This window comes from Syngnathus floridae, chromosome 6 (genome assembly GCF_059516105.1).
Source record: "Syngnathus floridae isolate MCC-2025c chromosome 6, RoL_Sflo_1.0, whole genome shotgun sequence".
Classification (NCBI taxonomy): domain Eukaryota; kingdom Metazoa; phylum Chordata; class Actinopteri; order Syngnathiformes; family Syngnathidae; genus Syngnathus; species Syngnathus floridae.
Window position 1 is genome coordinate 4,806,423 of NC_142418.1, and position 27,000 is coordinate 4,833,422.

Consider the following 27,000-nt stretch of genomic DNA (forward strand, 5'->3'; position numbering starts at 1 on the left):
TACGACAGTCCATGTCCAAGATTGGAGAAGAATGTTCACAGGAAGGTCACGTGGAGATAAAACCAGTGGGTGCCAGAAGGAGCCACCCGAGAACTCGGCCAAAGATGATCGCCAAGGCCGAGAGACGGGATGGAAGACAACAGCCCCCTCCACACACACACACCAACAGCCCCCCACCAACACACCGAATCGCCCATAACCAGCACCACTCCCATGGAAGCAGACTCTCCTTCGAACTTGCCCCACCCCGAAGACTCATCGCCCATCAATCCCAGCCCACAATGTGCTACTGAATATAAAACTGATCTAACAACCTTGGACTTTGCCTTTTCTGAATGGAGACTTTCCGCTCTTGAAGGGCCCAGCGCTGTATTGTACTTTCCTGAAAACAGAGCTTTTTGAACAAGAATTGTGATTGAACTCAACCAACCTGTGTAAGTCTAATTTCTGCTTCAGTGTCTTAGCATTTTCCTAAATCTGAAGAAATCAAACGAGCACGCAGTGAGTAAATTGGATAACAGGTGATTGGCAATGGCTTTTGCCGTGAGGCGCAGATAACGCGCTCCCTAAATTGTGGACAAAATCCAACAATATATATATATATATATATATATATATATATATATATATATATATATATATATATATATATAAAGCAGTTAACCAAATGTCTGATTTTTGTTTTAATTGGCGAATATAAAAACAAGGAATAAAACACCAGACAAGTTTTAACACAAATGTTTATTTAAAAATAATAATATTAAAAGTAAATTTCAAACCAGCAATCCAATGTGAAATTGCAGTCGTATTGGATAACAATGTTTAAGCGTATACATGCATACGCGTTATTTAAAAACTACTATAAGTGTTATAAAATCAAGATTACCCAAAGAGACGCATAATCTCCCCGTTGTTGCATAACGGCGCATCCCTTCATGCAATAAAGTTAGCCGTTAGCTTGGAGAAAATGTGCATAAAAGAAGTTGTGTTTCAGTTAGTGGTTCTTTCTTTCCTTGGCAAATTGTAAATCTACATTCTGGTTTAAATACCGTATTTGCCGGTGTATAAGTCGACTCGGTGTATAAGTCGACCCCCTAAAATTCAACGGAAATTTACGATTTTATGATATATCCTTTGTATAAGTCGAGCTCAATTGTTGCATTATATTAAACTTCAAAATTCAATCAGAAATATGCGAAATTTATTGACGAAATGTGTTCAAATTCCGGGAGGCCGTGCGCATGCGCAGTGGCCGGAAATAGCTCCAGCCGAGCGGATCGGCTGTTTATAAGCACCGCGGAGGAGATCGCGAGCCTCTTTCGACTTCCAGCGGCCGGCGAGCTCGCGCACGCCGCCCGGCACCACCGGGAGGCCGGAAATAGCTCCCGCCGAGCGGATCGGCTCTTTATAAGCACCGCGGAGGAGATCGCGGGGCCTCATTCGACTTTCAGCAGCCGGCGAGCTCGCGCACGCCGCCCGGCACATCCGGGAGGCCGTGCGCACACGCCAAGTGGCCGAAAATAGCTCCCGTCGAGCGGATCGGCTGTTTATAAGCACCGCGGAGGAGATCGTGGAGCCTCATTCGACTTCCAGCGGCCGGCGAGCTTGCGCACGCCGCCCGGCACATCTGGGAGGCCGTGCGCACGCGCCAAGTGGCCGAAAATAGCTCCCGCCGAGCGGATCGGCACTTTATAAGCACCGCGGATGAAATCGCGGAGCCTCATTCGACTTACAGCGTCCGGCGAGCTCGCGCACGCCGCCCGGCACATCCGGGAGGCCGTGCGCACGCGCCAAGTGGCCGAAAATAGCTCCCGCCGAGCGGATCTGCTGTTTATAAGCACCGCGGAGGAGATCGCGGAGCCTCATTCGACTTCCAGCGGCCGGCGAGCTCGCGCACGCCGCCCGGCACATCCGGGAGGCCATGCGCACGCGCCAAGTGGCCGAAAATAGCTCCCGCCGAGCGGATCGGCACTTTATAAGCACCGCGGATGAAATCGCAGAGCCTCATTCGACTTCCAGCGGGCCGCGCACTCGCGCACGGCTCTTGCGCCATAAAGAGTCCGCCTCGGCTGGTTCCCCATGTCGGCCAGAACAAGTGAAAATTCGGCCTCTTCCCCTGGAAGTCTGGCCAAGTTTGGCGAATATTTTCTAAGTGCCAACGACTCAACCGCCGTAAAGTGTCCGCCTCGGCTGGTTCCCCATGTCGGCCATAACAAGTGCAAATTCGGCCTCTTCCCCTGGAAGTCCGGCCAAGTTTGGCGAATATTTTCTAAGTACCAACGACTCAACCGCCGTAAAGTGTCCGCCTCGGCTGGTTCCTCCGGTCGGCCAGAACAAGTGAAAATTCGGCCTCTTCCCCTGGAAGTCTGGCCAAGTTTGGCGAGTATTTTCTAAGTGCCAACGACATTCATTTAGACATGGCGATTGAATGTTTACATACCGGTAGTTATTGTCGTTGCTTGACGTGCGATGACTCGCACATTCGCTCAATACCCAGTACTTCCCCCTAGCAGTCATCGTCGCTGTCTGGCTTTCGATGTCCATTATTGAGGTGAGAATATTTGAAATTGTTGCTGAGGATGCGTGTTAATGCGACGAACGCTTTATAATGATTCAGTTTCTCGCTGTTTGATGAGCCTAACGGACGCACACCCACGCACAATGAGATGCACGAGAAACGGCCTTGGTTACCATCACATTTGAAGCGATGAATACGAAGTTAAATTTTATGACTCGGTGTATAAGTCGAGGTCGATTTTTTCGGTCGATTTTAGATCGAAAAAGGTCGACCAATACACCGGCAAATACGGTAGTTCACGCCAGGAGGGAGACGCAACACGTTCACTGACTGATCCGTTGATGCACGGGAAGGAAGGCAGTTCACCCATTAACTCGTTCGTGAACGGGAATGTCAGGACTCGTTTCCTCACTGATCCGTTCTCGCGATGAACTGGAAATGCAAATCACTCACTCACTCACTGACTCGTTCACTCACAGATCCGTTCAGTTGGTGAACGGGAAATGTAATTCACGACACGACTAACCCTAACCCCAACCCTAACCCTAGGTCTAACCCCAACCCTTGATCTAAACCTAACCCTAGCTCTAACCCTATCCCTAGGTCTAACCCTAGCTCTAACCCTAGCCCTAACCCCAACCATAGCTCTAACCCAAACCCTAACCCAACCCTAGCTCTAAACCCTAACCCGAACCCTAGCTCTAACCCTATCCCTAACCCCTAACCCTAGGTCTAACCCTAACCCTGGGTCTAACTCTAACACAAACCCTAGCTCTAACCCTAACCCCAACCCTAGTCTAACCCTAACCCTAGCTCTAACCCTAACTCCAGCACTAACCCTAACCCTAGGTCTAACCCTAGCTCTAACCCAAACCCCAGCCCTAGCACTAACCCCTCACCCTGTGTTGCAAATTTTTCCATGATAAAATATTTATTTGGTCCCATGGGTATTTGAACTCAAGTCGCTGGGGTGTGAGTCCAGGGCACTAACCACAACCTTATGGAACCCTCTCTTGTGAGCATGGAAGGTAGCAAAGTAGGTAGGAAACCCCAAAGTAGGGCTAGTGCTTTAACGTACACATTTGAATGTAGGTGGTACTTCGTAGACAACACAAGAAGAAAAAAAAAGACACACACATCATCGAGTTGAATGTACTTTAATCAATGATTACCGGGCTGTTTCCCTTTTACGATGAATGCGTGCACGGCACTTCTACTTGACCAGAGAGAGACAGCGATAGTTGAAAGAGGAAGAAAGTTGCTATGTTTCCAGAGAGAGAGAGACAGAGAGAGTTAGCGTTGTACAGCATCTTGATAACGACAGAACTAAACAGAAGCACACAATCTGAAATTGGCGTTCAGACTTAGCGTTAGCGCTGCTTCCATGTTCAACAATTACATTCAGGATTAGAACCAAATGAGTCACATGCAAGAGGATAACATGATGTTCTCTTGGTGAGGTGGAATCACTGTCCAAGCCAAAATGTTACGTTCTGAGATATGTACAAAGCGTGTGGGTGTATGTTGCTGTGTGTGCGTGCGGTACATTCGTGTTGTGTTTGACCGTTTGGACCTTTTTTTCAAGTCGTAGTCAGGAGAAGGTTGCGGCCGGCGGGGCGGCCGTCACTGCTTTTGTGTTTTGGCGTCGTCAGAAAACTTGCAATGACCGGGTTGCCATTAAATCCACTTTTGAGTCGTTAGTCTGTGCATCTACATTCATAAAAATACTTTTTCCATTCCATAGTAAAGATTATACCTTAGCCGAGAAAATCACATCCGGACGCGATTGAAAACGTTTTGTTCAGAACTTTGAGGCATTGTCGAAAAAGTCGTCTTCTATGTCGTCGTTAAATCAAACCGAGTTTCACATTCCCAAGCTTGCTCAAACGCATCACGAGTACCAACATGCTGATGCTGCATTCAATAAAATTGGAAAATTGGAAATCTCTTCAACGCAGGGTTTGAAAAGAGATTTCATGTTCCACAGTAGGCTTCAAATTAAAGTTTCAAATTAGGCTTTTACAGTTGGGTTTCAATTTAGGGTTTCAAATTATGGTTTCAAAATCAGGTTAGATGATTTGGGTTATTTAGTGCGAGACAATTTGCTAACTGCTCGTTTTCGGGAATGCATCAGTCATCTTGGTGGAAAATTGAATTAGCGTTAACTAAGCCCAAAACGACCAATGTTTTGGTCAAAAGACACAGAGCAGAATTATTTGCAATATTAGCGCGATAAAGAAATAACTGGGACGACATTCTCAGCTACCAGCCTCGAGCATGCAGCATTTGCAAAATCAAATAAATATTCCAACAAATGCCTCCCTGAACATTCATTCATGCTCATTTATAAATAGTTGCTGTTATGATCAATATTTACATGTTGCAACGAGGTCATCTCTGTGCTTCAATACAAACAATTCAACCCCTCCCACTTCCTTCTCGGTAAAAAAGTGCATTCTGGCTTGGTGCAAAGATATTCCTAGTATTTGTTTTTCAAATCCAACGGGACTTGACGGCCTTTCTGGAATTTTGTGTTTGGTCTGGTCCTATTGCTTGGTTGAAAAACCAGCTTCCGTTTGCTACATTAGTGTTGTCGTCTCCAAGACGATGTCATGATGAGAAACTTTCGCGAATGTGATTCGTTTTAGTGCGGAAACGTCGTCAGACGCCTTGTCAGGAACATCCACACAAAATTTCACAAATGACAATGTTTCTCAGGTAGCGGAGAGGTAATCATGACTGAAAATATTTAAAATACATTTTAAAAAAAAATGTATTATACTATTAAAATAGAAATTAAAATGAAATAAATGATTTGAAGTTATTCCAAAGCAGCATTGGGATAAGGACATAAACAATCCAAAAATCTCAAATAAAATCTAAAAATGTAATTAATAATTATAAAGCAGCAGCAAGATGATCTGGGCCGAGGACACTTCATTAGGGACACCTGCAAGATTATTGCAGTTTACGAATACATGAAAAACGAGATCTACTAAAATGATAAGGAATTATATTTCTTGAGTGTCAAATGATTAGGGACGGCTCTCCGTTCAAATGAATAGAGTCAAAAGAAAAAAATAGATAACAATGTTATGACTGACTGTGCAAATATGCCTCAAAGTGATCAGTACGGCAATTTCATCAAATTTAGCAACAAATGGGAAAAAAGATAATCAGCTATATTTAACCGATTATATTTGGTCCCGAATTGTGTTTGGCGACGAGGCAAATCATTTGTGGTCAAGTTAGAACTCGATCTTGCAGGCGGGGAAAGACTCGTTCTGCATGACCACTGTGCTGCTGGAGGCCAGGACCATGATGTTGAGGTCCTGCTGCCTCTCGTGTGTGTGCTGGTACCACTCGCGGGTCACCTCCGTGTCGTGTGTTGGGATCAGGGTCACCTTCAGCATCAGAAAGAGCAAATATCAATCAGACCACGAGTATGGTTGATAAATGGAAATATCCAAAACCAAGCGGTTGCGTGAGCACCTGCAGGTTGGAGCCCCACTGAGCTTTGCCCTCCAGCAGGGCGTCCAGGACCCCGCGGCTTGGCTCCCCGCCGCTCGGGTCGTTACCGCTCACCACATAGTACGCCGCTCGCACCCGCTTGAAGAATTCCTGGTCCACGTTCTTGGCACTGCAGTGGTTGGGCACGTAGGCCAGGTCCACGTAGACCGGTGGTCCGGGCGGGACTGCCGAAGGAGTTTTCTGAGAGTTGTTTCCTGAACACACGGCCAACATTCTTTTACTGTCCCAGTGTCTTGAGATCTTCATTCAAAGATGAAACTCACCTGAACTGCTCTTCACTCCATTGACCAGGCCCTTGAGGATATCACTTTGTGAACCTTGGTTCTCTGACATCTTCACCAGCTTGGAGCTCCTCTCCAGGTCCTTCCTCCTGAGGGATGCTGATCGGGGTGAGGCCGAGTCCTTGTGGGCCTGCTTCACCGGCGTGGTGGACCTCTTCTTTGTGTCCCCCTTTCGGGCAGGAGAAGCTGATTTGGGTTTGGCTTTCCTGAGACCCTTGGTAGCCTGAGAGGTCTTTCCTGTGCTGCTGACGCCCTGAAGGACAGCCTCTGGATCCACCATGCACGCATGTGGATGGGGAGGTTGTGGAGGTGGGTCCTTCACCAAGGTAGGGAGGGGATCCTGCGTCTTCTGAGCTGCCCTTGGCGATGAGGGCCGTTGGCCACCGGCAACACCAGGGGCAGACAATTTGTCCGCAGGTAAATGTTCAGCGTCTTCATCTGAGTCCAGGTTGCCTTCGGCCGTAATGGATGGACATTCCTCGGTTCCTGGCGGCACATCAGAATCGGACGGCGAAGGCAACGACTCACTCACCGATGTGGGAGGTGTTTCCTCTCCGGCTAAAGTGACACCAGACAACTGATGACTGGCGTCTCCATGGTGACGCCTTTGCTTGTGCGATTTCCTTTTCACAGATTTTTGCTCGTGGACCGCATCACCTCCCTCCTGGGAACGGTCGCTTCGGTCGTCCTCTTCACCCTCGTCACCGGAGAACTGGTGTGGACTCGGGTTGATGAAGGAAGGAGACAGTTCTCCTTTACGCTGTTTGTAGTCATAAGAGGAATCAGTCAGAGAGGAAGCAGAGAAGGCTCCTGTGTTCAAGTCTGACGGATGATCGGTTTTTGCTTTGCTCAAGGTTGCTTCTGAGGAGGCACCGTGGATGCTTGCCATCCATTCGAAGGCTTCCTCATCTCGGTCACCGTAACCTGGCGGAGGGGCACTTGGGAAATCATCAGGCTTCTGCAGCAGCTCCCAATCCGATATGCTACTCCTTCGCCTTGCCTCCAATCTCTCTGGAGGCTTCTCCGAAACCTCTGGGAGGTCGGCTTCTTTTTCCCACTTGACATCTGCAGCTTTCATCTTCTCGGTGCTGTCTTTGCACATCTCATCCTCTGAGGACTTTGATTCCATTTGACCGACCGCAGTGTCGGTTTTTCTTGTTTCTTGGTCTCCTTCATCTTGGATCATCATCTTCTCCTTTTCATCATGTGGGGTCTTCACGCTCGGCTGCTTTCCCCCCTCTGCTTGTGGAGGGTCTGCGACGGCACATGAGGTGTTCATAGCACCACCTGGACTCGCTGAGGTGACGGAGGCAGCGTAAGGAGCAGCTTGCATCAGCACTTCTGGTAACGACGCAATAGTCGTGGCAGTCTTCGGATCTGTTGTATTCAAATTACTTTCCGTAGTTTGTAATGACGACGTGTTTTTCTCTCCAGACATGTTTTGCCCTTCAAAGTCACATACGAGATCTGCTGGCCCTTGAGGAACCCTGTCAGCCCTTTGTGAAGAGACATCAAAACTAGCTTCTGACGAGGAGAGCTCAATACTTGCTCCAACAGATGACGACAATTTGGTCTCCTCAGCCTGAGGATACTCTTTTGCAGGTTTGGTCATCACCTCCATGTACTCGTCTCTCTGAAGGCCACCAGAAGCTGAGGTTACAGAGCCGCTAGTGAGCAATGGCACTTGCTGGGCTAAATTGCTCGCAGCGTCTTCTAAATGCTGAGTGAAACTGGAGAAGGCTGATGTGTTACTGGCTAAAGAGGTGGTGAAGGCGCAAGGTAACCAGGAAAGCTGGTTCTCGGTTTTAGCAGTCAGATCTGAACTTTCCACTCGGTTGTCTTCTTGGTCATCTTCACTTAAGGTTACTGGTCCACATACATCCGGATGGCTTTCGTGCTGCTGATCTTTTGGACCCACTTGAGTGACAGCAGAGTATCCTTCAGATCCACCCGGTCCGATATCGGCATAGGTGTCGGTGTGCAGAGCAAGAAGACCAGAGGCAGGCACAGATACGGACGTGGGTCGGTCTGATGGTACTGCTGAGGTTGAGCTGCTGAGGTTGCTCGTGGGTGATGACTGGCAACTGTTTTCTGATGGTGGCGACAAAGGTTCTTTGTCTTCATCCTTGTTCTGTGACTGCTGGACCTCAGAGGAAGCAACACCCTCAGCGATTCTGGGTGATGCTGGCTCAGGGGATAAACATGTTTTGTTTTCCTTTGTTTCGAGAGGTTTTGGTTCTTTGACAGCACTTGTTGTCGTTTCGGCTTCGCTCTTGGTCTCGGGAGATGTGGTCATACCAGCAGCTGTTGCTCCATAGACCATTTCCTTCTCCAGAAGGTTTGTGTCACCAGATTGGAATATTTGACTTGTGTCCTGCTTGGACGTCATAAAGGCTTGATCAGGTGTAGGTTTGGAGGCCATCTCCTCTTTTTGGAAGTTCAACTCAGGAGAGGTTTTGTTTGAGTCCTCAGAAGGCATCGTATTATCATCAGGACTACGTCCGCACCATTCTTTTTCAGACTGCTCCCTGGCACCTTTTTCCATGTCGACATCACTGGAGTCCTCCTCTTCCTCATTATCGTCTTCATCGTCATCATCAACGTTGAAATCTTCACCTGCTACAAGTAAGCGTACATCTACCAAATGTTCTTTACCTTTGGGGAAGTCCATCACGGCTTGACTGTTGTCCGAGGCAAGAATGTTGTCATCTAAATACGAGGAGCCCAAGCCTGCTTTCAGTTTACCTTCTTGCTCTTCCCTTGCAGAGGATGAAGCATCTTGGGGTAGAATACCTCTTTCTGCTGCCATCGTGTCTTTGGACGATTTTTCCGTCTCCTTCGTTGCGGTGTCCTTTTGTGTGAACGGAGTGCTGACATCTGATTGGTTCCAGGTTTCTTGCTGCCCAGCGGAGTGAAGCACACCACCACTAGAGGCCTGATCCCTTTCTCCTGTCTGTAACGTTCCTGAAGTTCCTTCCTGGGTATCTTCCTTCTCTTTCTCAGATTTTTCTGGTTTGTCCTCTTTGGGACTATAAGACTCCTGGGAAATTTTATTGTCTTGCATATTGAAAGCTGAAAAACTCTTGTCAGCGGGAGTCACGTCGGCTCTTTGCTCTCGTTCCCGCTCTTCTTCTTGCCCTTTCTCTCTGTTTTCTTCTTCTGGTGATGGGCTTTGGTGGCTGTCACTCTGCGGGCTGTCGTCATCAATTCTGCTCAAGGACGTTGGTTCTTTGACTTGGTCCTCGTGTAGGAACACAGCTGACCTGGTTTGGCTCATCCTCCTATTATCATCCATGCTAATCTCAAGGGTCGGACCTTCAAACACACCTGTCCCTTCTCGAGTGGCAGTATCTTTTGGAACGGGCTTCTCATATGGGTCATATTTGGATGCATCCAAAGTTTGGTTTTGTTGTCCGTTCTCAGTGCTCTCCTCTGATTTCAAAGCATCAGTTAGCCTGCCGTCATCCGAGTCTTTGTCCAATAGGAAGTACGAACAAGGCTGTGCAAATCCTGGAGAAGCCGTCTCCCGTTCTCCTTCCATTTCCCGCTCAGCCTCTTTGTCAGGTTTCCCAGCACCAGGACTTATTGGAGATTGGATTTTGAATTGACTCTCAGTGCTGGAGCCGGACTCTGGTTCTGTCTGAGTGTATGATAAATCAGAGGACGGTTCTTGATTTTGAATAGAAGTTCCCGAGTCAGGAGTTGAAGACAGCTCCGGGTGGGTGGTCGTTGAAGGAGCAGTTGCGGGTTTTGCGACGTCATTAGAAAGACCGCATTCTTCTGCTGAAAAGTCTTTGATGTCTTCATCCACTGAAGGTTCCTGCATGGTTAGAGTTGGTATTACTATTATGCTCGGTCTGGATGCAGCCTCTTCAGCTCGATCGCTCAATGTAGATGTTTGGATGGTAGAAATGGAGTCAGGTTGGGATTTTCTCAGTTCAACTGATAAAGGTCTAGAGCCCATACATATATATTCTTCCTCACCTTCCTCCTCCTCCTGGTCTTCATCAGAAGACTGCACCAGGAAGGCAGGCCTTTGGTCTAAGACCGTATCTCCCAATGTTGCCTGTGCAGATTCCATCCTGGTTTCATCCAGTTCCTTCTCTTGCAACTCCTCTCGCTCCCACTTCTCCTTGGCATGTTCTACCTCAGCTCTCTCTTTGTCGCTGATCTCCTCCGCCTTCATATCAGACGTGGTTTTGATTTCTTCTGATTTGGTCTCACGCAGATCTTTGGTCTCACAGGTTGCTTCTTTTTCCTGTTCCTGCTCCATCTTTTTTTCCTTGCTCAGTTCAGCAACATGAGCATCATCCTTTTCTTTCGCCATCTTCTCTTTGGAGCTAATGACAACTGTTGCAACCTGATCACGTTCTTGTTTCTCCTCTTTTGGAGGTGCGGTCACTGTGTCGAAGGTTTCTTCTCCAGGTATGTTCTCGTTAGCTCCCCCGTACACCTCATTGACGTCACCCCTGGTAACTGTCTTTTGGATCTTTTCTCTGTCAAATGATTCTGTGTCTGTCTCTTGTTTGTCTCCATTTGAACGTATGGTGGGCTCTCCTTTGTTGTCTTTCAAGGCTTCATTGTCGCTAACGTGCTGCTTAACTGAATCCTTCACCAATTTCTCGCCGATCTCTTCAGATTTGACTTCTTTCAGTTTTGGTTCCTTCGAGCAGTCCTTGGGAACATCTTTGCCATCTTTGGTCGTTTCTTGAACATCCTCCAACACTGTTGGTTCTTTCAGCTTAACGGGGCTCTGTTTGTCTTTCATTGTTTGGGTCAATACAACATCAACATCTTGTAGTTCCTCTTTCTTCAGTACACCATTAGAGCTTTTATGCTTTTCGTCAGTTTCTTCCTTTTGTATCTCTTTGGTGTCCATCTTTTGTTGTTGTTCTTCTGTATCCATCTTCTTATCCACTTCTGCCATAGATTTTACTACAACGGAATCTTTGGGTTCCACTTTAGTGGGTTCGGCAGTCTCGTCATCAGTCGCTTCATCTTCTTCCTCAGATTTGATACCAAGGCTTTGATCCACGACTTCTTCCTTCTTGGCCAGTTTGTCGGTGATGGCGTCCATTTTGTCATGAGCAGAAATGTCATCTTGCAGAGTGGTCTGCTCATAGATATTCTCACTTGCCATCTCCACGGCAACGGGTATGTCGTTAGCAAAAGCGTCTAGCGCTATTTTTGCGTCTTTGTCCGGTTTGTCTGCAAGCGATGGTTCTCGTATGGAAGATTTGATCTCCTGTTCCTTTTCTTTGGCCGTAATGTGTGCAGCCGCCATACAAACAGTTTCACTCGACATTGTATCTGCCTCGTCTTTTTTCGTCTGCGTGTCTGCGACGGGTCTGCTTTCTACTTTATCGTCTTTGATGATCTTATCGTCCGTGGTTTCATCCTTGCTGTTCCTTTCCTGCTGGTCCTCCTCGCAAGGCTTTTCAATTGAACGATCATCCTTTGCCTCTGTGCTGTGAACAAACTGAATCTCTGTTTCTTCTGCTTTTGTGGTAAAAATGTCAGAAGATCTGTCCTCATCTCTCGCCTCCTGTTTCGTTTCGTCACGCTCAGCCACAACATCATCTGTCTTCTTGATTTCTTCCATGGTTTGGAGCTCATGGTCATCAACCGTTGCTTCTTCGGGCGACTTAGCTAAAGGACCGGTCTCTGCTCCCAAGTCTTGAAGGTCATCTTTCATGATGGCATCAAATGTTTCTTTTGTTGCAGGTTTATCAGTGTCAAGTTTGGCATCTTTCACTACCTTCTCATCTTTTATAGGTGAAACATCACAAACATCTTCCAGGGGAGCAGATTTCGATTCATTCTCATCCTCCATTTGTTGTAATTCAGAAGCTTTGATGGTGACAGTTGTTTTCACTACAGACTTGTCGTCATCATCTAAAGTGCCTTTGTTGTTATTTTCATTGTCGTCAAGGAAACATTTTTCTGCAGATTTATCGTGTTCTTCATCGGTGGGAGATTTTGGTCCTGACAAAGGTGCTTGAACTTGTGTTGAAGGGTTAGGGTTAGGGTTAGTGGTTGTCTGTTTTCCCGTGTCTTGTTCTGCCTCCATGACAGGTTCAGGTTCTTTGACAAATGGTTTGTCCTCTCTTTTGGTGTCTTTTTGTTCTTTTTCTTTCTTCATTCCGATTTTGTCTCCAGTTGAGGTGGCAAGCTTAGGGAGGTCCAGATCAGGAGAATGTCTAAAAGGAGAATGAGATGCGCTGGGTGGTCCCGATTGGGTCGGGGAGGCCATTTTGACAGTGATGTCATCTGGACTGAAACAACGCTCCTCGCTCTCAGAGGTGACAGAGTCCGAGCCAAAAGGTCTGGTCGGCACAACTGAGGAGACACCTTTGGAGGCCACCGCATCAATATTTTCCTCTTCTACCGGAAAGCGGACCAGTTTGTCTTCTTCTATGGACATGGCGACAAAAGATGCAGGACCGGACGGCTTTTCAGCCTCCTTCTCTTTGCACTTTGGTTCTTGAGATAAGGCGTAGCCCTCTTGGAGTTTCTCCAGTGAGATATCAACATTGGGGGTCTGATCTTCCTCTTCTTCTTCATCGTCATCATCGTGGGAATCGGGAACCTTCTTTGCATCTTCGAGAGGAAGATGCAAGTCAGCCGAAGGAGACTTGTCTTCGAGAGACGATGGTGAAAGCGTTCCAGACGAGAGAAGTTGCTCACTTGCCACTCGGCATTTTGCCGGCTCTTCAAGAGCCACGGTGGATGCGACAGACTGGTCTTCAGCCAACGAGGTGGGCAGAGAGGACATCTTGTCATACTCTGTGATGGACGTCGCAGAAGATACGTGTTCTTCCTCCGCCAGAGGAGCAGTGAAGATGTTGGTAAAGAGCGACAACTGCTCCTGAACGTCAGGTATGAAACCTTTCCCGGCCGAAGCCTGCATCTCTCTCATGCCGTGAATGTTTACAAATGACCCAGTCTGATCCGGAACCGAGACGTCGTGGGAACCGACGTCATATTGAAGGTGCGGGATCCGTTCCTCGGCCTCCTCGTGGATCTCCTCGTCGGAGATGGTCTGTTCTGTCTCGGAGTAGCCCGGAATGGTCTCGTCTTGGATGTAGGAGATGGGTTCTACCGCTGCCTTTCCGGTTCCAGGAGCACTTATGGGCGCCGTTGTCCCAGCAACATGTGAAAGGTAGCCCTCTTCCTCCTCTTCCTCTTCCTCCATCTCAGCTCGAGTCAAGGTGTGGGCTTTGCTCTCGCTGACCATCAGCTCTTTAGCCACACCTTCACCCGTGAGCTCTTCGTCGGCTATTACGTCTAGATCTTCAACTTCTTCCAGTTCCGCCTTCTTCACCAGCTCGTCTTCATCCTCTTTTGTGTCACCCTTTGCTAAAGTTTCTGATTTGTCTTTTGTTTCATGTCTGCTGTCCATCCCGTCATGCTCCTTCAACTGGAATTCATCTTCCTCTTCGCCAATTCCCATATCCTCCTCTTCTTCCTCTTTTTCCTCCTCCTCTTCCTCCTCTTCTTCTGTCCTCGCCTCAGCAGTATCAGGAGCATCTTCATCTTCATCTTGAGATGCAGCTCCCTCATCCTCATACATTTGAGTCTCGTCCATCTCTTTCTGGTTGTCTTTAGCTTCCGGTAGTCGCGGTTCCTCCCTTGAAGGAGGCTCCGTCGTAGGCGGAACACTTTCTGGTTCTTCTGTCTTCTCTTGGGGAAGGCTTTGGGCTGCAATCTGCAAGTCGTCCTCACCAGCGGATGCTTTCAGAACATCTCCAGCTACTTCTTTGACCACTTGGGTGTCCTCGGCGAGGCCTTTAGAGGGAGGAACCTCATTCTGCATTGGCTCTGCTTGAATGCTTTCTCCACTTTGGACTTTTTCTTGGTGAGGTTTTGGTTCTTCTGGCTTTGGTTCGGCCTTTGCCGGTTTTGTTTTTCCGATCTTTGTTTTGCTGGACACTTTCGCTTTGTGTAAAGTCTTTCGTACTTCTGGCGTGAGTGGTTTGAGGTCAGGCTTTGCTATTTTTCTCAGCTCCGGTTTGGACGGGTCCTTTTTCTTGTCCTCTTTGGCCTTGCTGTCTCTCTTCTCGTCTTTTCTAGCAGACTCATCTTTCTTGACCTTCTTGATCTCTTTTTTCTCTTTGTCCTTTTTCTCATCCATCTTTGACACTCTTTCCTTGGAGTGCTTTCTCAAAGATTTTTCCTTGAGAATTTTTTTCTTTTCTGGGATGTCAAGTTTAGACTTGATCGTTTTGCTTGTCTTTTTTGTGTCCTTTTTCGCCGACGGGATTTCCTTGACGGGCTCGCTCTTCGTCTCTGTGCCGACATCATCTTGTCCTTCTGTTTTTTCCTTGCTGACCTTTGCGGTTGTCTTGGGGGAAGATTTAAGGCTCTCTTTGCTCTCCGTTCTTTGTTTTAGCTTTATCTGCTTGAGCCCAGAGGGAGGTGCTCCTGACGCAATATCTTTTTGCGTAGCCACGGGATAACGCAAGTAGTCAAGGTGCTTTAATTTTTCCAGGCCTTCCAGGATCTTGTTTTGAGGTGCGTTTCCCGGGAAGAGGACTCTGACAATCCTTTCTGCAGGGTTTGCGGGAAGCCAGACAATTAAGGCGGTGACTGATGTCAGGTAGGGCACGGATATTTCTCCTTCTTTGCCATTTGGCAAAACAATGCCAGTTTTGGCTTTGCTGTTGCCAGCCCACTTTTGCATGAGGAACTGCATCTCCTTGCTTTCCTTGACAGGGTTGAGAACGTACATATCTAAGCGGCCCACTCCCATCTTGTGGAACAGCGTAATGGGCTCAATGGTGTTGCTGACTACTCGATAGAGAGGCTCGGGCTTGATTCCCAGTTTGTTAAGGTACTGCAAAGTCAGCGAGGCTTCTTCGATGCTGCGTTTGACTTTAAGATTAGATTCTGGCATGCGCAACTTTTCCGGCACGTTGAAAAAGACCACACCGAGTTCTGGAGAGATCAGGTTCTTGAGCCAATCGGTACCGTTGGTGGAGCCTTGAGATCCTTCCTCCTCCTGCTCGGCGATCTTCCTCTGTAAGATTCCATTGATCCCGGGGAGATTGTCGGCACCGACGTGAGTGAGCAGAATGGAGTCGATACGGTCCAGGTGCCGGACCAGTTTCCAGAAGCAGGCTTTGCGTTCAGAGCCGCCATCTACTAAGATGTTGAAGCCGTTGACAGCAAAGAGAGCCGAGTCGCCACGTCCGCCGGGAAAGATGTAGCAACACGGCTTGGACAGTTTCAGGAATCCTCCGGATGTCGGTGGTTCCAGGAGCTCAAAGGGCGAGGGCACGTCAACCGTGGCACAGATGTACTCGCTGAACTCGGTGACCCCTTCCATGTTGAGGATCACAGGATCAGGGTTTAGTTTGTAATGCAGGAACTCCCGAAGGCTCTGCCGCTGTCCCACGGAGTTCCAGCCCACCTCCCCGCGGCAGGACACGGTAAGTGCAGCCTGCTGCTTAGGGATGGATGGGCCAAGAAGTTCAATGACCTGCAGAAGGAGAAAAGGCAGAACTTGATCAAGATATCGATTTTTACTGTTGCTATTTTGGGACTTTGTCACATACAGAAGTTTATTTTGAAATAATAAATTAAAATGGTTTGGAGCAAAACAATGGTAACCTTCGTCTGGTCTGAGAGGTTTCAGCTCCTTCCACCAATGAATTCCATCATTAGAACATTGACTAGTGCTCTTTAGATCAATCTGATGTTTTCACCTTTGGCAAGTTCAGTTGGAGGTACTCTTGGTTACATTGATTTCCTGAAAATGTTGTGCAACAAAATACTGTATGAATTTAAGAGAACCATCACTTTAGTGGCGGCCATTTTGTTTGTTCTTAGTTTGCCTTGTCGGACCAAAAAGAATATCCTATTCCCAGTAGTTATTCCCAGTAAATTTGGATTAATTCATACTTTTGCTTGTTATTTCAGTGCCAATTATGGCTTGTCTTTCCTTAACAAAAAATTTACCCAACATGTATATGTAGACTAGTAAGGTAGCGTGGACTCACCCCAGGATCAGAAAATATACTCGCAAAGGTGTCGTGGGTGAAAACCCCTCTTTGAAGAAGGAGGCCACCGTGTTCCGAGCTTGGACCACTCAAGATCACAAGCTTGTGGCCCGCTGAGTCTGTGATGAGACACTGGATCTGGGAAACGCAAAGACACACCTCCATTAAGATGCATCAGAAGGGTTGAAAAAGATTGAGAGAGTAATTGACGGAGGAACGCACTCTAAATCATTTATGTTATGATGGACACCCTGGTCAGGTGGCGTCTGAGCTTACCTCTGCTACGACAGTTTCTACGGAAGGGTTAACAAGCACCACCGTCTCGAGGACATCACTTCTGTGGTGTAGAGTCCTTTGTCCTGCACACAAACGAAGGTCAACACATAAAGACTGCGTTTGAAATCCATCCATCTTTTCAAATGGCTAATTAGGGTCACGTGACCAGGAGAATATTCAAGCCGACGCCAGACAAAAGAATGCGTTTGCGCTCACATTGTGTTGTTTTTGAAATCTTCCTACAAATGCCAATTAGCAACATCTAAACCTGCTAGCTTTATTTTCTGACCATTGGTTGCATCATTACAGGCCAATCACTAACAAGAGACAAGCAACCCACTTGTGCGTCAACACTAGAAAAACACAAGTTGGAAATAGGCCACTGGCGTCTGCTGGATATTGAAATCGGAATTTGTCTTCCGCAATCTACTCCACATGCTCAGTAGCGCTCAACGATTTTGTGTATAAACAAACATTCCAAAGCAAGAGGAACATTCAGCACAATTGTGGCGCTTGTTCGGCCCACCGGTGACGCAACATTTCCGAATCCATTTTGTGTCAGCACAGATGGGATCTTATAATTAGCCAAGTCAAAAATGATGACCACAATTATCAGCTCATGGAGCTAATCATCTTTTTGTATTACCAACACTTCGCTCAATAGTCTCGACACGGTTTGTATGCATTTATTATTTTGTTTCATTTGATTTTTCAAATGCTTACGTATGTGAGAGTAATTGGTAAGTGTAGCATTATTTTCATCCATCCATCCATTTTCTGAACCGCTTAGTCCCCACGGGGGTCGCGGGCGTGCTGGAGCCTATCCCAGCCATCAACGGGCAGTAGGCGGGGGACACCCTGAACCGGTTGCCAGCCAATCGCAGGGCACACAGAGACAAACAACCATCCGCACTCGCACTCACACCTAGGGACAATTTGGAGTGCTCAATCGGCCTACCAAGCATGTTTTTGGGATGTGGGAGGAAACCGGAGTGCCCGGAGAAAACCCACGCGGGCCCGGGGAGAACATGCAAACTCCACACAGGGAGGGCCGAAGGTGGAATCGAACCCGCACCCTCCTAACTGTGAGGCGGACGTGCTACCCAGTGCTACCGAGTCGCATTATTTTATTTTATTATTTTATGTGAGAGTAGTTACTGGTAAGTGTAGCATTATTTTATTTATTTTATTATTTTATTTTAATTAATGTTTACGATTGTGCTGCTGTTCACATTCACCTCATTTACTTGTATACCATATCAATGTTTCCTATTGAAATGAATTGAAATGCCATTAATCCGCTCCAGCGATAAACACATTTTTGTTGTATTTCATTTTTGTCAAACTGTACATTTGGTTCTGAAGTGTGTGGTCTTATGTGCCCTCCAGTAGCACTGATGAAAATGTATGGCCCCCTCCATCATTTATAAGTTGCTCATTCCTGGTATGGAAGAAGTGGGTGCTTCTGCTCTTTTTTCCTCTGCTGACCCGTTTGATATAAATATCCATGTGAACTCCCGAAATGAGCGCGCTCCGTTTATAGGAGCCTGCTCCAGATAATGTTCCACGTGTCTAATACTGTGATAGGGAGAACTTTTGAAGAATCAAACGTACTACTTCTGGCTGTCCGTTTTTGGCTTTCGCGGGTCGTTACAGAGATAAAAAGCGATGCGTGAAGTTTAAAACCCAACGCTCACTTCCCCTGCCCTGTTAACAAAATGGAGGACGCGGGTGATTTAGCAAGGCCGCTTTTGCCATTTGAATTAATATAGCCCGCCCACACACCGCCCACGTGAGCCATCCAACCAGTTTACGTGAACTCAATTGAAGTTAGCTAATTACGCTAATAAAGTTCATCAACACGTCAGTTTGACAAATGCTAATCGCCCGTTAACTACAAATGATATTGGCGCTCATTTCATTGATGGGAGCTAATCGGTAGGCAGGATTCCCAGGATTGTCGCGGCGGGAAGATTGAGTCATGGGGAGCCAGACGGAAAATAAAAAGGAAACAGCCAATGTCATGAAAGTCAATATGTCCATCTTGTGCGCCGAATATCGTCATGTGAATTGCGACAATTGCGAGTTTCCGATGTTAGCTAACATTTGCACTGATAAACGGGGGTTCATCGTGCTTCTTATTTTGGTACTTTTATGACATGTTGAACTTTGGTGACAATTTTGACTGGCAGGGTGAAGCTACAAGCCAAAAGCAACACATTTGGGCAAACACTCCCTAGCAAGGGGGGGAGGGACCACCCAGGGAGAGAGAGAAGGCAGCTATTGTCGCTGCAGCCAGCAGCAAGATGTTGGCCAAGCGGCATCGCTGTGTGGCATGCCAACGATGACATCACTCTCAAAGTCCTGAAGGAAGTGTAGATAACGCACACACACACACAAAACAGGCAACATATGAGTGTGTATTTGTGTGTCATTCTGGCCAGCGTAAACACTTCCCCACACTGCTCGGTAGCAGCACAAATCCCCACAATGCTTCTGTTGTGCATGCCGTATCTGGAACGGCAGACTCTCTGGAGTCTGACATCGCATTGTTTGTTGCATCATGATTTGCATTTTCATTTCTGACGTCCAGCGGAGGGACGGAACAACGACAAATACATTTTGCTTCTATTTGTAGATTAGTTGAATCGTTTCATTCATGCCAGATGCTGTTTTTTCACATGGCATCCGTCCTGAAGTTAAACAATTTGCTACTCCAAATTTGTTACATCATCCCCATTTGTGTTCAGCAGTTGACATTTCAGCCAGGCGACTCCTGCTCCAGAAACAAGTTTAGGTTTCAAAGCCTATACTGGACTTTGTCATAAACATAACCCAAAGTATGGGACTGGGAAAGAATACCTCCTCTATGCTCATTTAGAATTTGTGGGAAACCTCAGGGCTGCGTCTTCAGTCCTCTCTGCTACTCGCTTTTCACGCGACCGTTCTCCCAATCACCACAGGAACACCATCGTCAATTCTGTCACCAGGGGAGTCGGGCAGAAGCATTTTTTCAACGTGGACGCTGGCGACCTCTCATCCATCACACGCTTTTATGTGAAAGACCTTCCTACGTGTCGGGATGGGCCGTTCAATCTGTCGAGGTTGAAAAAACACAGCACAGGAATGTCACGTTCCACTGTGTAGGGGACATTTTAAGGACGGGCTGGAGAAAATTGGAAAAAAAAATTCATTCAGAGGTGACAGGCTGTTAAATTGGCAGCAGAACTATTAGTAGGCCACGCTCTGAGGCAAGAGGCCCCTCAATGGAATTACTCCCAGCTTCTTTTCAAAGCAGCAGGCGGCTTGGGAAAAACTACAAAATAAAAAAACAAGTAGTCTGCAGGACCATCCATCCGTCTATTTTGGAAAGTCGCAGTCGGGTTCGGGCACATGGCCGAGTCAGCAGATTGGAGAGGACGGTGGAGACGGAGCGGAGTCTCCTTGGGGGCAGCTTGTCAAGGAGGGATCGATGTTTACTGCCGCCGCTGCTCTGCGCCAACAGCCGGCCGGCCGGCATCGCAGGACGGGCCCGCAGCTGCTCTCCATGTCGGCGTATCGGCCCGGCGCCATTAGCGTTCATTTCATCTCTTGCGTTTTTTTTGCCTCGTCATCGTGATGTTGCCGCTCCCAGGAGATAATCCCGGTTTCCGTGTGTTGCAACCAGCGCAATTTCTGCAGCCCCCAGTAAGAAAATCCTGCAGAAAATGGGGCAGCCTCATCTCGTTTATGAAAAGGAGGACTGCGGCGGGGAGGGGGGGCATACTGCTGCTTCTGATGTAAAACAAACAGATTATAGACAATCTCCACCATTGTTGTCATACACTCCAGACACTCCTGGCTTGCTATCGCTTCATTTTGGGAGAACCATGAAAGCCCCGAGGCGGAACGGAATCTATTTTGCTTGTCAACCTTCAATTCCTTCAGTTTCATATTCCCATGAGGCAGTCTCAACTGGTTTGCTCACTTAAGGTTAAAATTGCTTTGCTTGTGCTATCATAAATTGCTATGATATTTTTGATTTTATGATAATAATCATTATTTATATTCCTATAATAATTATCTATACTATTATATATTATAAATATTAAATATTATATTATTTTAATTATAATTATTATTATTTCAATTTTTGGTTGCTCCTCACATCAGCCATTTGAGCCAAATTTGGCAAGCCATCAAAACTCTCCATACAGACATTTGGCTGCGATAACAGAAGCGCTGAAACACTTTAATAAGACGACTTAATGAAGTATGTTAATGAGTTGGTCCTGGCTGGAAGAGTCTTTGAGGGCCTGAAGGCGTTTCATAACGCTCAGTGCTTAAGCTCCTTATTAGATGGATTGAGTGTGTGCGTGTGTTTCCATGAAGATGAGCTCAATCAATGGACCTCATCTAAATGAACCGTCTGCTCTGTCACGTGATCTCGTTTGTACGACGAGCCGGTTGCTAATCTTCAAGACAGCACGCAACACAAACACACAAAATTGAACTGTACATTAAAAAAAAGGCAAACAAATCCACGCACGCCTATGAAAGTTTTGCTGAGTCACTATCCTTCTTTAGATCCTGCTCAGATTGAATACTAACAAACAAGCATGTTTTCTAGCCCACAAACGTACGTTCGTGCACGCGCGCGCGCACACACACACAGTAGGTGGCTTCACTGCAGTGAGGCGCCATGAATGAATCATCAGAAAGAAGCACTCCAGCCACAAACCTGCATAGTCACCAACCTGAGGCCATCCCATCATAAAACCAGCCTGCCAACTAGTAACCATGACGACAAACTGGCCACCAATTGCCAGTGCTTTAAGAGTTGCGCCTGCCTGCCAGGGTCATTGAGTTCGTTTTGCAGCACCTGCGCTAGCTCTCACTTTTTCTATGTGCGTTGCGGAGGTGTTTCAAAGCAGGGAGGGAGGGGGCGTGGTGGCGTAGGTATTTGTCCATCTAACCTTTAGCAAGGTAGCACAAGTTAACCAGTCGGCTGCGGCATTAATCCCGTTACTTTGGATCAAGCCTTGGACTACTTGCCTCTTCTTACGTCAAGCCACATTTAAATTACTTGATCCTGTCCTCCTTCTTTTCCTCCACAGTACATGACGCGCAGCAAAAAAAAAAAAAAAACGTTTGGAAAATAGGAGTGACAGGTCGAAAAAGAAAAAGCAGCATCATCACAGCATGCAGCACACGCGCAAATTGTCAGCCGAGAATAACAACAGCACGTACCTTTGCGATGGACGTGACACCTGCCCGTTGAGTTGCGCGACTACAAGAAGAGATGAGCGGCCATCGTGTGTGCGTGTGCACCCGTGTACGTGTGTGTGTATAGACGCTAGGGAGGAACTTGGCATATGCAGGTGCGGTGCGTTCTAATGCGGTGCGCGCCAGGATGCTGCAACGACCATCTGCAGACAGCCGTGCTGGTGCACAGTGCAGCGCGATGGGAGGGGGGGGGTTGCGGGGTGGGCGGGGGAAACCATGGCTCAGCGTTAACTCATATGGGGTGTTGCGCGTGCGCGCGCACGTAACGTTGCACCAGCAAGCTGCCCCGTCGTGCGGTCATTTCTGATGACGTCACACGGGGCAGCCGCCGCTTAAAGCTGAGGACGAAGGAGCAGTAAAATTGGTTTAAAGGTAGAGTAATCTACCTCATTAGATTAAAACAAGTGTGGCATGGGAAATCAATTATATTAATAATATTAACTTGGATCTATTCAAAACAATTGAATAGTCTTCCACTAGGTGTGTCTACTTAATGTGAATTTTTTTTCGGCTGTGCGCCAGGCTCATAAAGGTTGTCGAAAACATGAATCATTTTGCTAGATAAAGTGAGCCAAAATAATAATTCTCCCTATGATGCTGCCAATTGAAATACTGGGGATCAATATCAGTGCTTTGCATAATTAAAGTGTCATCTCAATAATACATGACGCAATGAAGCACTCCGGAAGGACGCTCCCACCCACCTGAAATTTTACAAAGAACACCAAAGGCAATTAAGAAACAGTCTATTTCCTCCGGACACATATTTTACTAATCAACTTATTCCACCATGAGTGCAGCAAAGCAGCGGCTGAGTATAGATGGAGAAAAGCAAATTCATCTCCCGGATGTGTTTGTAGTGTGACTGCAATTTGTCCATTTTAATGAAGCAAGTGAGCAATCTGTTTGTACAGCAGATGTCTTAAGACACTACAACATCCCTCAAAGCCTTGGGCATGGCTATAAAAGAGAAAATATTGACACAGAGCCTTGTTGCTTCTTCAAACATGCACAAAAGTGCTGAGACCAGTTTGGTTGACTAACGCTCCAAGCATCCATCCACACACGGAGCAACCTGCGCAAAAATTAGCTTACATCACACGTCATTGATTCCGTGAGTCAACAAATGATACACGAAGGCACCACAAATTCAACGCTTCAGCAAACAAACAATTGTTGCAAACGTAATATCTGAACTCGACTGACTGCCTCAGCATAGTCACTTGAGTGTTTTTACTCGAAAGCACAAGATCGAGGTAAAGTGCACCGAGGTGGGACTCAGCAGAAAAGACACTTCCGCCTCACCAGGAGATCCGTGAAGATGTACCGGCCGGGATGTTGCTATGTGTGTGTGTTGCGTGACAGGGGAGGAAACGCCCGAGCGTGACTGCTGTTTGGTCACAAGGTCAAAGTGATCGTACGGAAAGTGAATCCTCAGCCTTCGTGGATCCCACGGGAGTGGTGAAAGCTCCCTGAGCTTCTTTTTTTTTTTTAAATCTCAGACTCACTCTCCGATATTTGTGCTGCAGTGAGGCGAAGCAAACAAGCAAACCTGCTGTGACACGGGCCGCTGGAGGTCAGGACAGCAAGTGTTACGCAGCAAAATTAAAAATCAATGCGGACACTTTTGCTTTACTGCCCGATCAGCCACATTATAGCAACAATGACAATCACAACGATGTATTTCTACAATAACCCCCGCGTCACGCTAGGTTTAACTTTGATTTGTTTTTGTTTTTTTGAGTGGCCATTGCGCAGACTTTCATGGCGGGAAATTTTGAGGAATATAGGAAAAGTCTCATTTGTCGAGCCGAGAAACACAATCCCGACTGCATCATCTTGTACTTAAAAATGTACTACAGCGTGTTAAAAAACAACAACAAAGTTGACACTATTACAACACTATGCTGTAAACAGTTTAAACATTTACGTACATCTTTGCTTACCACTAGAGAGAGCCCGTGTACCCCAAAATGTCTGCCTCGGACCAAAATGACTGACTTTCTTATTTATGCAGGCAAAAAAGGCTTTTTTTGTAGGTCTATTGTGAGGGAAGCCTCCTTTCTGCCCCTCTAAAACTTATCTTAAAACATATTTTTATTTTTGGGCTTTTGACTTAGCATGAGACTTGAGATTGTTTTGTGATGTTTTACTCTTATTATGGCTTTCATTTTCTTTTGTCTTTGTTGTAGGACTCATTTTTGCTGCATGGACAGCACTTTGTATGCAGTGGTGGTTGTTTTAAAGTGCTCTATGAATAAAGTCGAGTTGAGTTGAGGTGAGTTGAGTCCAACCTTACGAAAACGATTAAATCTCAGAGGCAAAATCCCGAAGGCTGAGAACAGAACAGTACTAAACCGGCATTAGCAAAACCAAAGATATGTGACGTGAGGTAAGAGGCTAAAACGGCCGATTGTTCGGATTTCTGCGGTAAAAATACTTCTTTAAGCTCACGGTGAGAACGTCTGAATTGCACAAGATTGTAATTCTGCTGCATCGATAATGGCTGACAGTCTTCATGACTGAAGGTGATCCCGGTCAACTTGAAAGTGTTTTCTGGAGTGAACGCGGGAGGAACTTGAATGCGAGAAGCCTTTGAACAAGTTGAAAGAAAAACTAATGAAGCTGCTCGCAGGCCTCCTAATCCATCTTGTCGGCACCACGTAGGCCTGAACGCAGGTCACGACTTTCCCACTATGAAGATGTTTGTGATGTTCCTCTCATCTATTTGTGACCACGCCCCCCACCTCCCCTTCCATCAATTGATGTTGGACATCAACAGTGGTGGCTTCCACCATCTTTGTTCCCTCAGCATTGTTTGTTTACGTTTTGTTGAATTCCATCTTAAACAAGACTACAAAGTTCTCGTCAGGCCTTTTATCGGTCAAAGATGGTCAAACCAAAAGGAGCTGCCGCTCCGCACTGACCTCTGACATCGGAAGAAAAATGTGCGGAGTGGCGCGTGATGAACAGCTGCAGTTGATGTTCAAGGTCGCATCGGTTGAGGTCCACGTCCCAAGATCGGATTCCTGTGATGGGAAGAGGAAAGAAGAAGCTTTCAGTCCCTGCGGCATTGGTTATATAACAAACTTTAAGTCAAAGTCTTTTCACAGTTTCATCTTAGACACTTTTTGGATTCAGGAAGTGAGAGCAGGAAGTAGGATTATGTTTCAAGCCGGCAAGATAAAACGCATTGGAGCTTTTTTTTTGTGTTTTGACCTTATGTGTTCCCTCGCAGTCTGTTCCTACAAATGCTGACTCACTCTTAGCTCGAGTTCTCCGAGAGTCGATTACAAGACCAGGAGGAAAATACAATACTTCATTTATTACAAAGAGATTCACATATAGCAAGGGGACAACAACAAAGACAAAAAAGAACCGTTAAATTGATATTATTGACATATACTACTTTTGCCACTTTATATGCGGTAATTGAGTCACATACAATAGAATGCGACATTATTTTATTATTAATATTATTAATATTATGCAGGTGTGTGTTCTTAGTGAGTTAAAATTAAAAGTGAGATCCTCCAAAGAGCTTCTCCTTAAGACGGCCTATCCCAGCAGCGGGTGGGTAGGTGGGGCACACCCAGAAGGGGCACACCCAGAACTGGTCGCCAGCCAACTGCATTGATAGACAAACAACCATTCACGCTCACAATCACACCTACGGGCAATTTGGAGTGCTCAACCCAGTCAACTTGAAAGTGCATGTCTTTGGAATGTTGGAGGAAACTGGAACACCTGGAGGAGGCATGGGGGGAACATCCAAACAGGAGGGCTAGAGCCGGAATCGAACCCTGCACCTCTGAACTGTGATGCGGACGTCCTCCACCATTCCAAACAGCAAAAAAATATGAAAAATAACGGCGACGCTGAAAATAATGAAATAATGTTGTGCTCAATGCTCATTTGATGTCTTTTAACTTCTAAGGAAATGAAATGGGACTTTTAAGTGCGACTGCGCCAATGGTGCAATGCTGCGCCAATATTTACAGGATGTTTGTGCTGACGTTGGTACATTTGCATTAGTTGAACACTTCTCGCGCAGGACGGCAGAGTTGGGCACTGCCATGCACTCACCGGCCTCGATGTGCCCTCGGGCGGCGTCCAGCTGCTGCTCGGTGACGACGTCGCCGATCACGACCAGAACGTAGTGGCCGGCCCGGTTGAAGGGTGGCCCGCGTCGTCGTCTCCCTCCTCCTCCTCCACCAGCGCGGTACCGGAGGAGCTCTTCGAAGGCGGGCAGCCGCACACACGATGAGCCCCCTTCGTCCTCCTCCACCGCCGGGAGAGCACCCCGCGCCAGCATCTCCATGGCAACACGCCTCGGGGATGACTCTGTCATCGCCATGACAACCGGACATGTGCAGGCGGCGATGGCGAACGCGGTGGAGGAGTGCGGGAGTGAGAGGATGCTGAGTAAGCGATGAGGGAGAGGGAGGAGGAGAGAAAGGCGGGGGGTGGGAGAGAGAGAGGGGGGGTGGGAGAGAGAGAGAGAGGATGAGCGAGAGAGAGAGACCGAGAGAGCGAGAGAGAGAGAGAAAAGAATAAGTGAGTGACGGGAGAGCGAGAAGAAAGCGAAGATAGAGGGCAAAGGGAAGGAGGGGGTGAGAGTGAGGAGATAGAGAAATGGGGTGAGGGAGAGACAGAAAGAGGGGAGACGGGGGGGAGAGAGAGAGAGCAAGAGAGAGAGAGAGAGAGAGAGAGAGAGAGAGAGAGAGAGAGAGAGAGCGAGAGCGAGAGAGAGAACAGTGAACGTGATAAAAGCATAAGAAGAGTTAAAAGGAGAGAGAAAGAGTAAAGGAAGAAGGCAACAATTGTAAATGTTTAATTACTCCGCTCTCAAATCCTCTAGAGCGGTACAAATTTACCAATTTTTAACATTTAACCAGTTCTAAAGTGTAATCCGCACATTCTCATGTCTGAGTAGTACCAAGACTGACCTGTAAGGGGCTGCATGATGTCATCCTGACCAACGAAGCCTGTTGTAGCGTCAAGATCGATAGGTGCTGCCATCTGCTGGAGAACCTTTTAAAAATCAGAGTTTACGTTCGATACGATTTTACAGGTGGTAAACAAGCTGTTTATCCAAAAACGAGACAATTTAAAATTATAAAGAAAA

At 47.0% G+C, this 27,000-nt stretch overlaps 1 protein-coding gene across 2 annotated transcripts; it reads right to left on the minus strand.

Moving 5' to 3' along the window:
* Nucleotides 1-3,659: 3,659 nt before the first annotated feature.
* Nucleotides 3,660-26,285, minus strand: map1ab (microtubule-associated protein 1Ab). 2 transcript variants are annotated; one of them, XM_088377891.1, is made up of 7 exons: nucleotides 25,959-26,285; nucleotides 24,800-24,901; nucleotides 16,608-16,690; nucleotides 16,332-16,469; nucleotides 6,313-15,811; nucleotides 6,011-6,243; nucleotides 3,660-5,922 (listed from the first exon to the last, which is right to left on the minus strand). In XM_088377891.1, exons 1-7 carry the CDS (start codon nucleotides 26,227-26,229, stop codon nucleotides 5,767-5,769), a joined length of 10,482 nt encoding a protein of 3,493 aa, XP_088234017.1. In that variant the 5' UTR covers nucleotides 26,230-26,285; the 3' UTR covers nucleotides 3,660-5,766. The 2 variants fall into 2 exon arrangements, with proteins under 2 accessions (XP_088234017.1, XP_088234018.1); XM_088377892.1 differs by lacking the exons at nucleotides 24,800-24,901; nucleotides 25,959-26,285 and adding an exon at nucleotides 21,328-21,467.
* Nucleotides 26,286-27,000: the final 715 nt, after the last annotated feature.

Coding starts and splice junctions, on each gene's coding strand:
- map1ab (XM_088377891.1), bottom strand. CDS start 26,229: ATGGCGATGACAGAGTCATCCCCGAGGCGTGTTGCCATGGAGATGCTG. Junction 16,470..16,607: donor TAGAAACTGTCGTAGCAGAG/GTAAGCTCAGAC, acceptor TGCGTTTCCCAG/ATCCAGTGTCTCATCACAGA. Junction 6,244..6,312: donor TGGAGTGAAGAGCAGTTCAG/GTGAGTTTCATC, acceptor CCGTGTGTTCAG/GAAACAACTCTCAGAAAACT.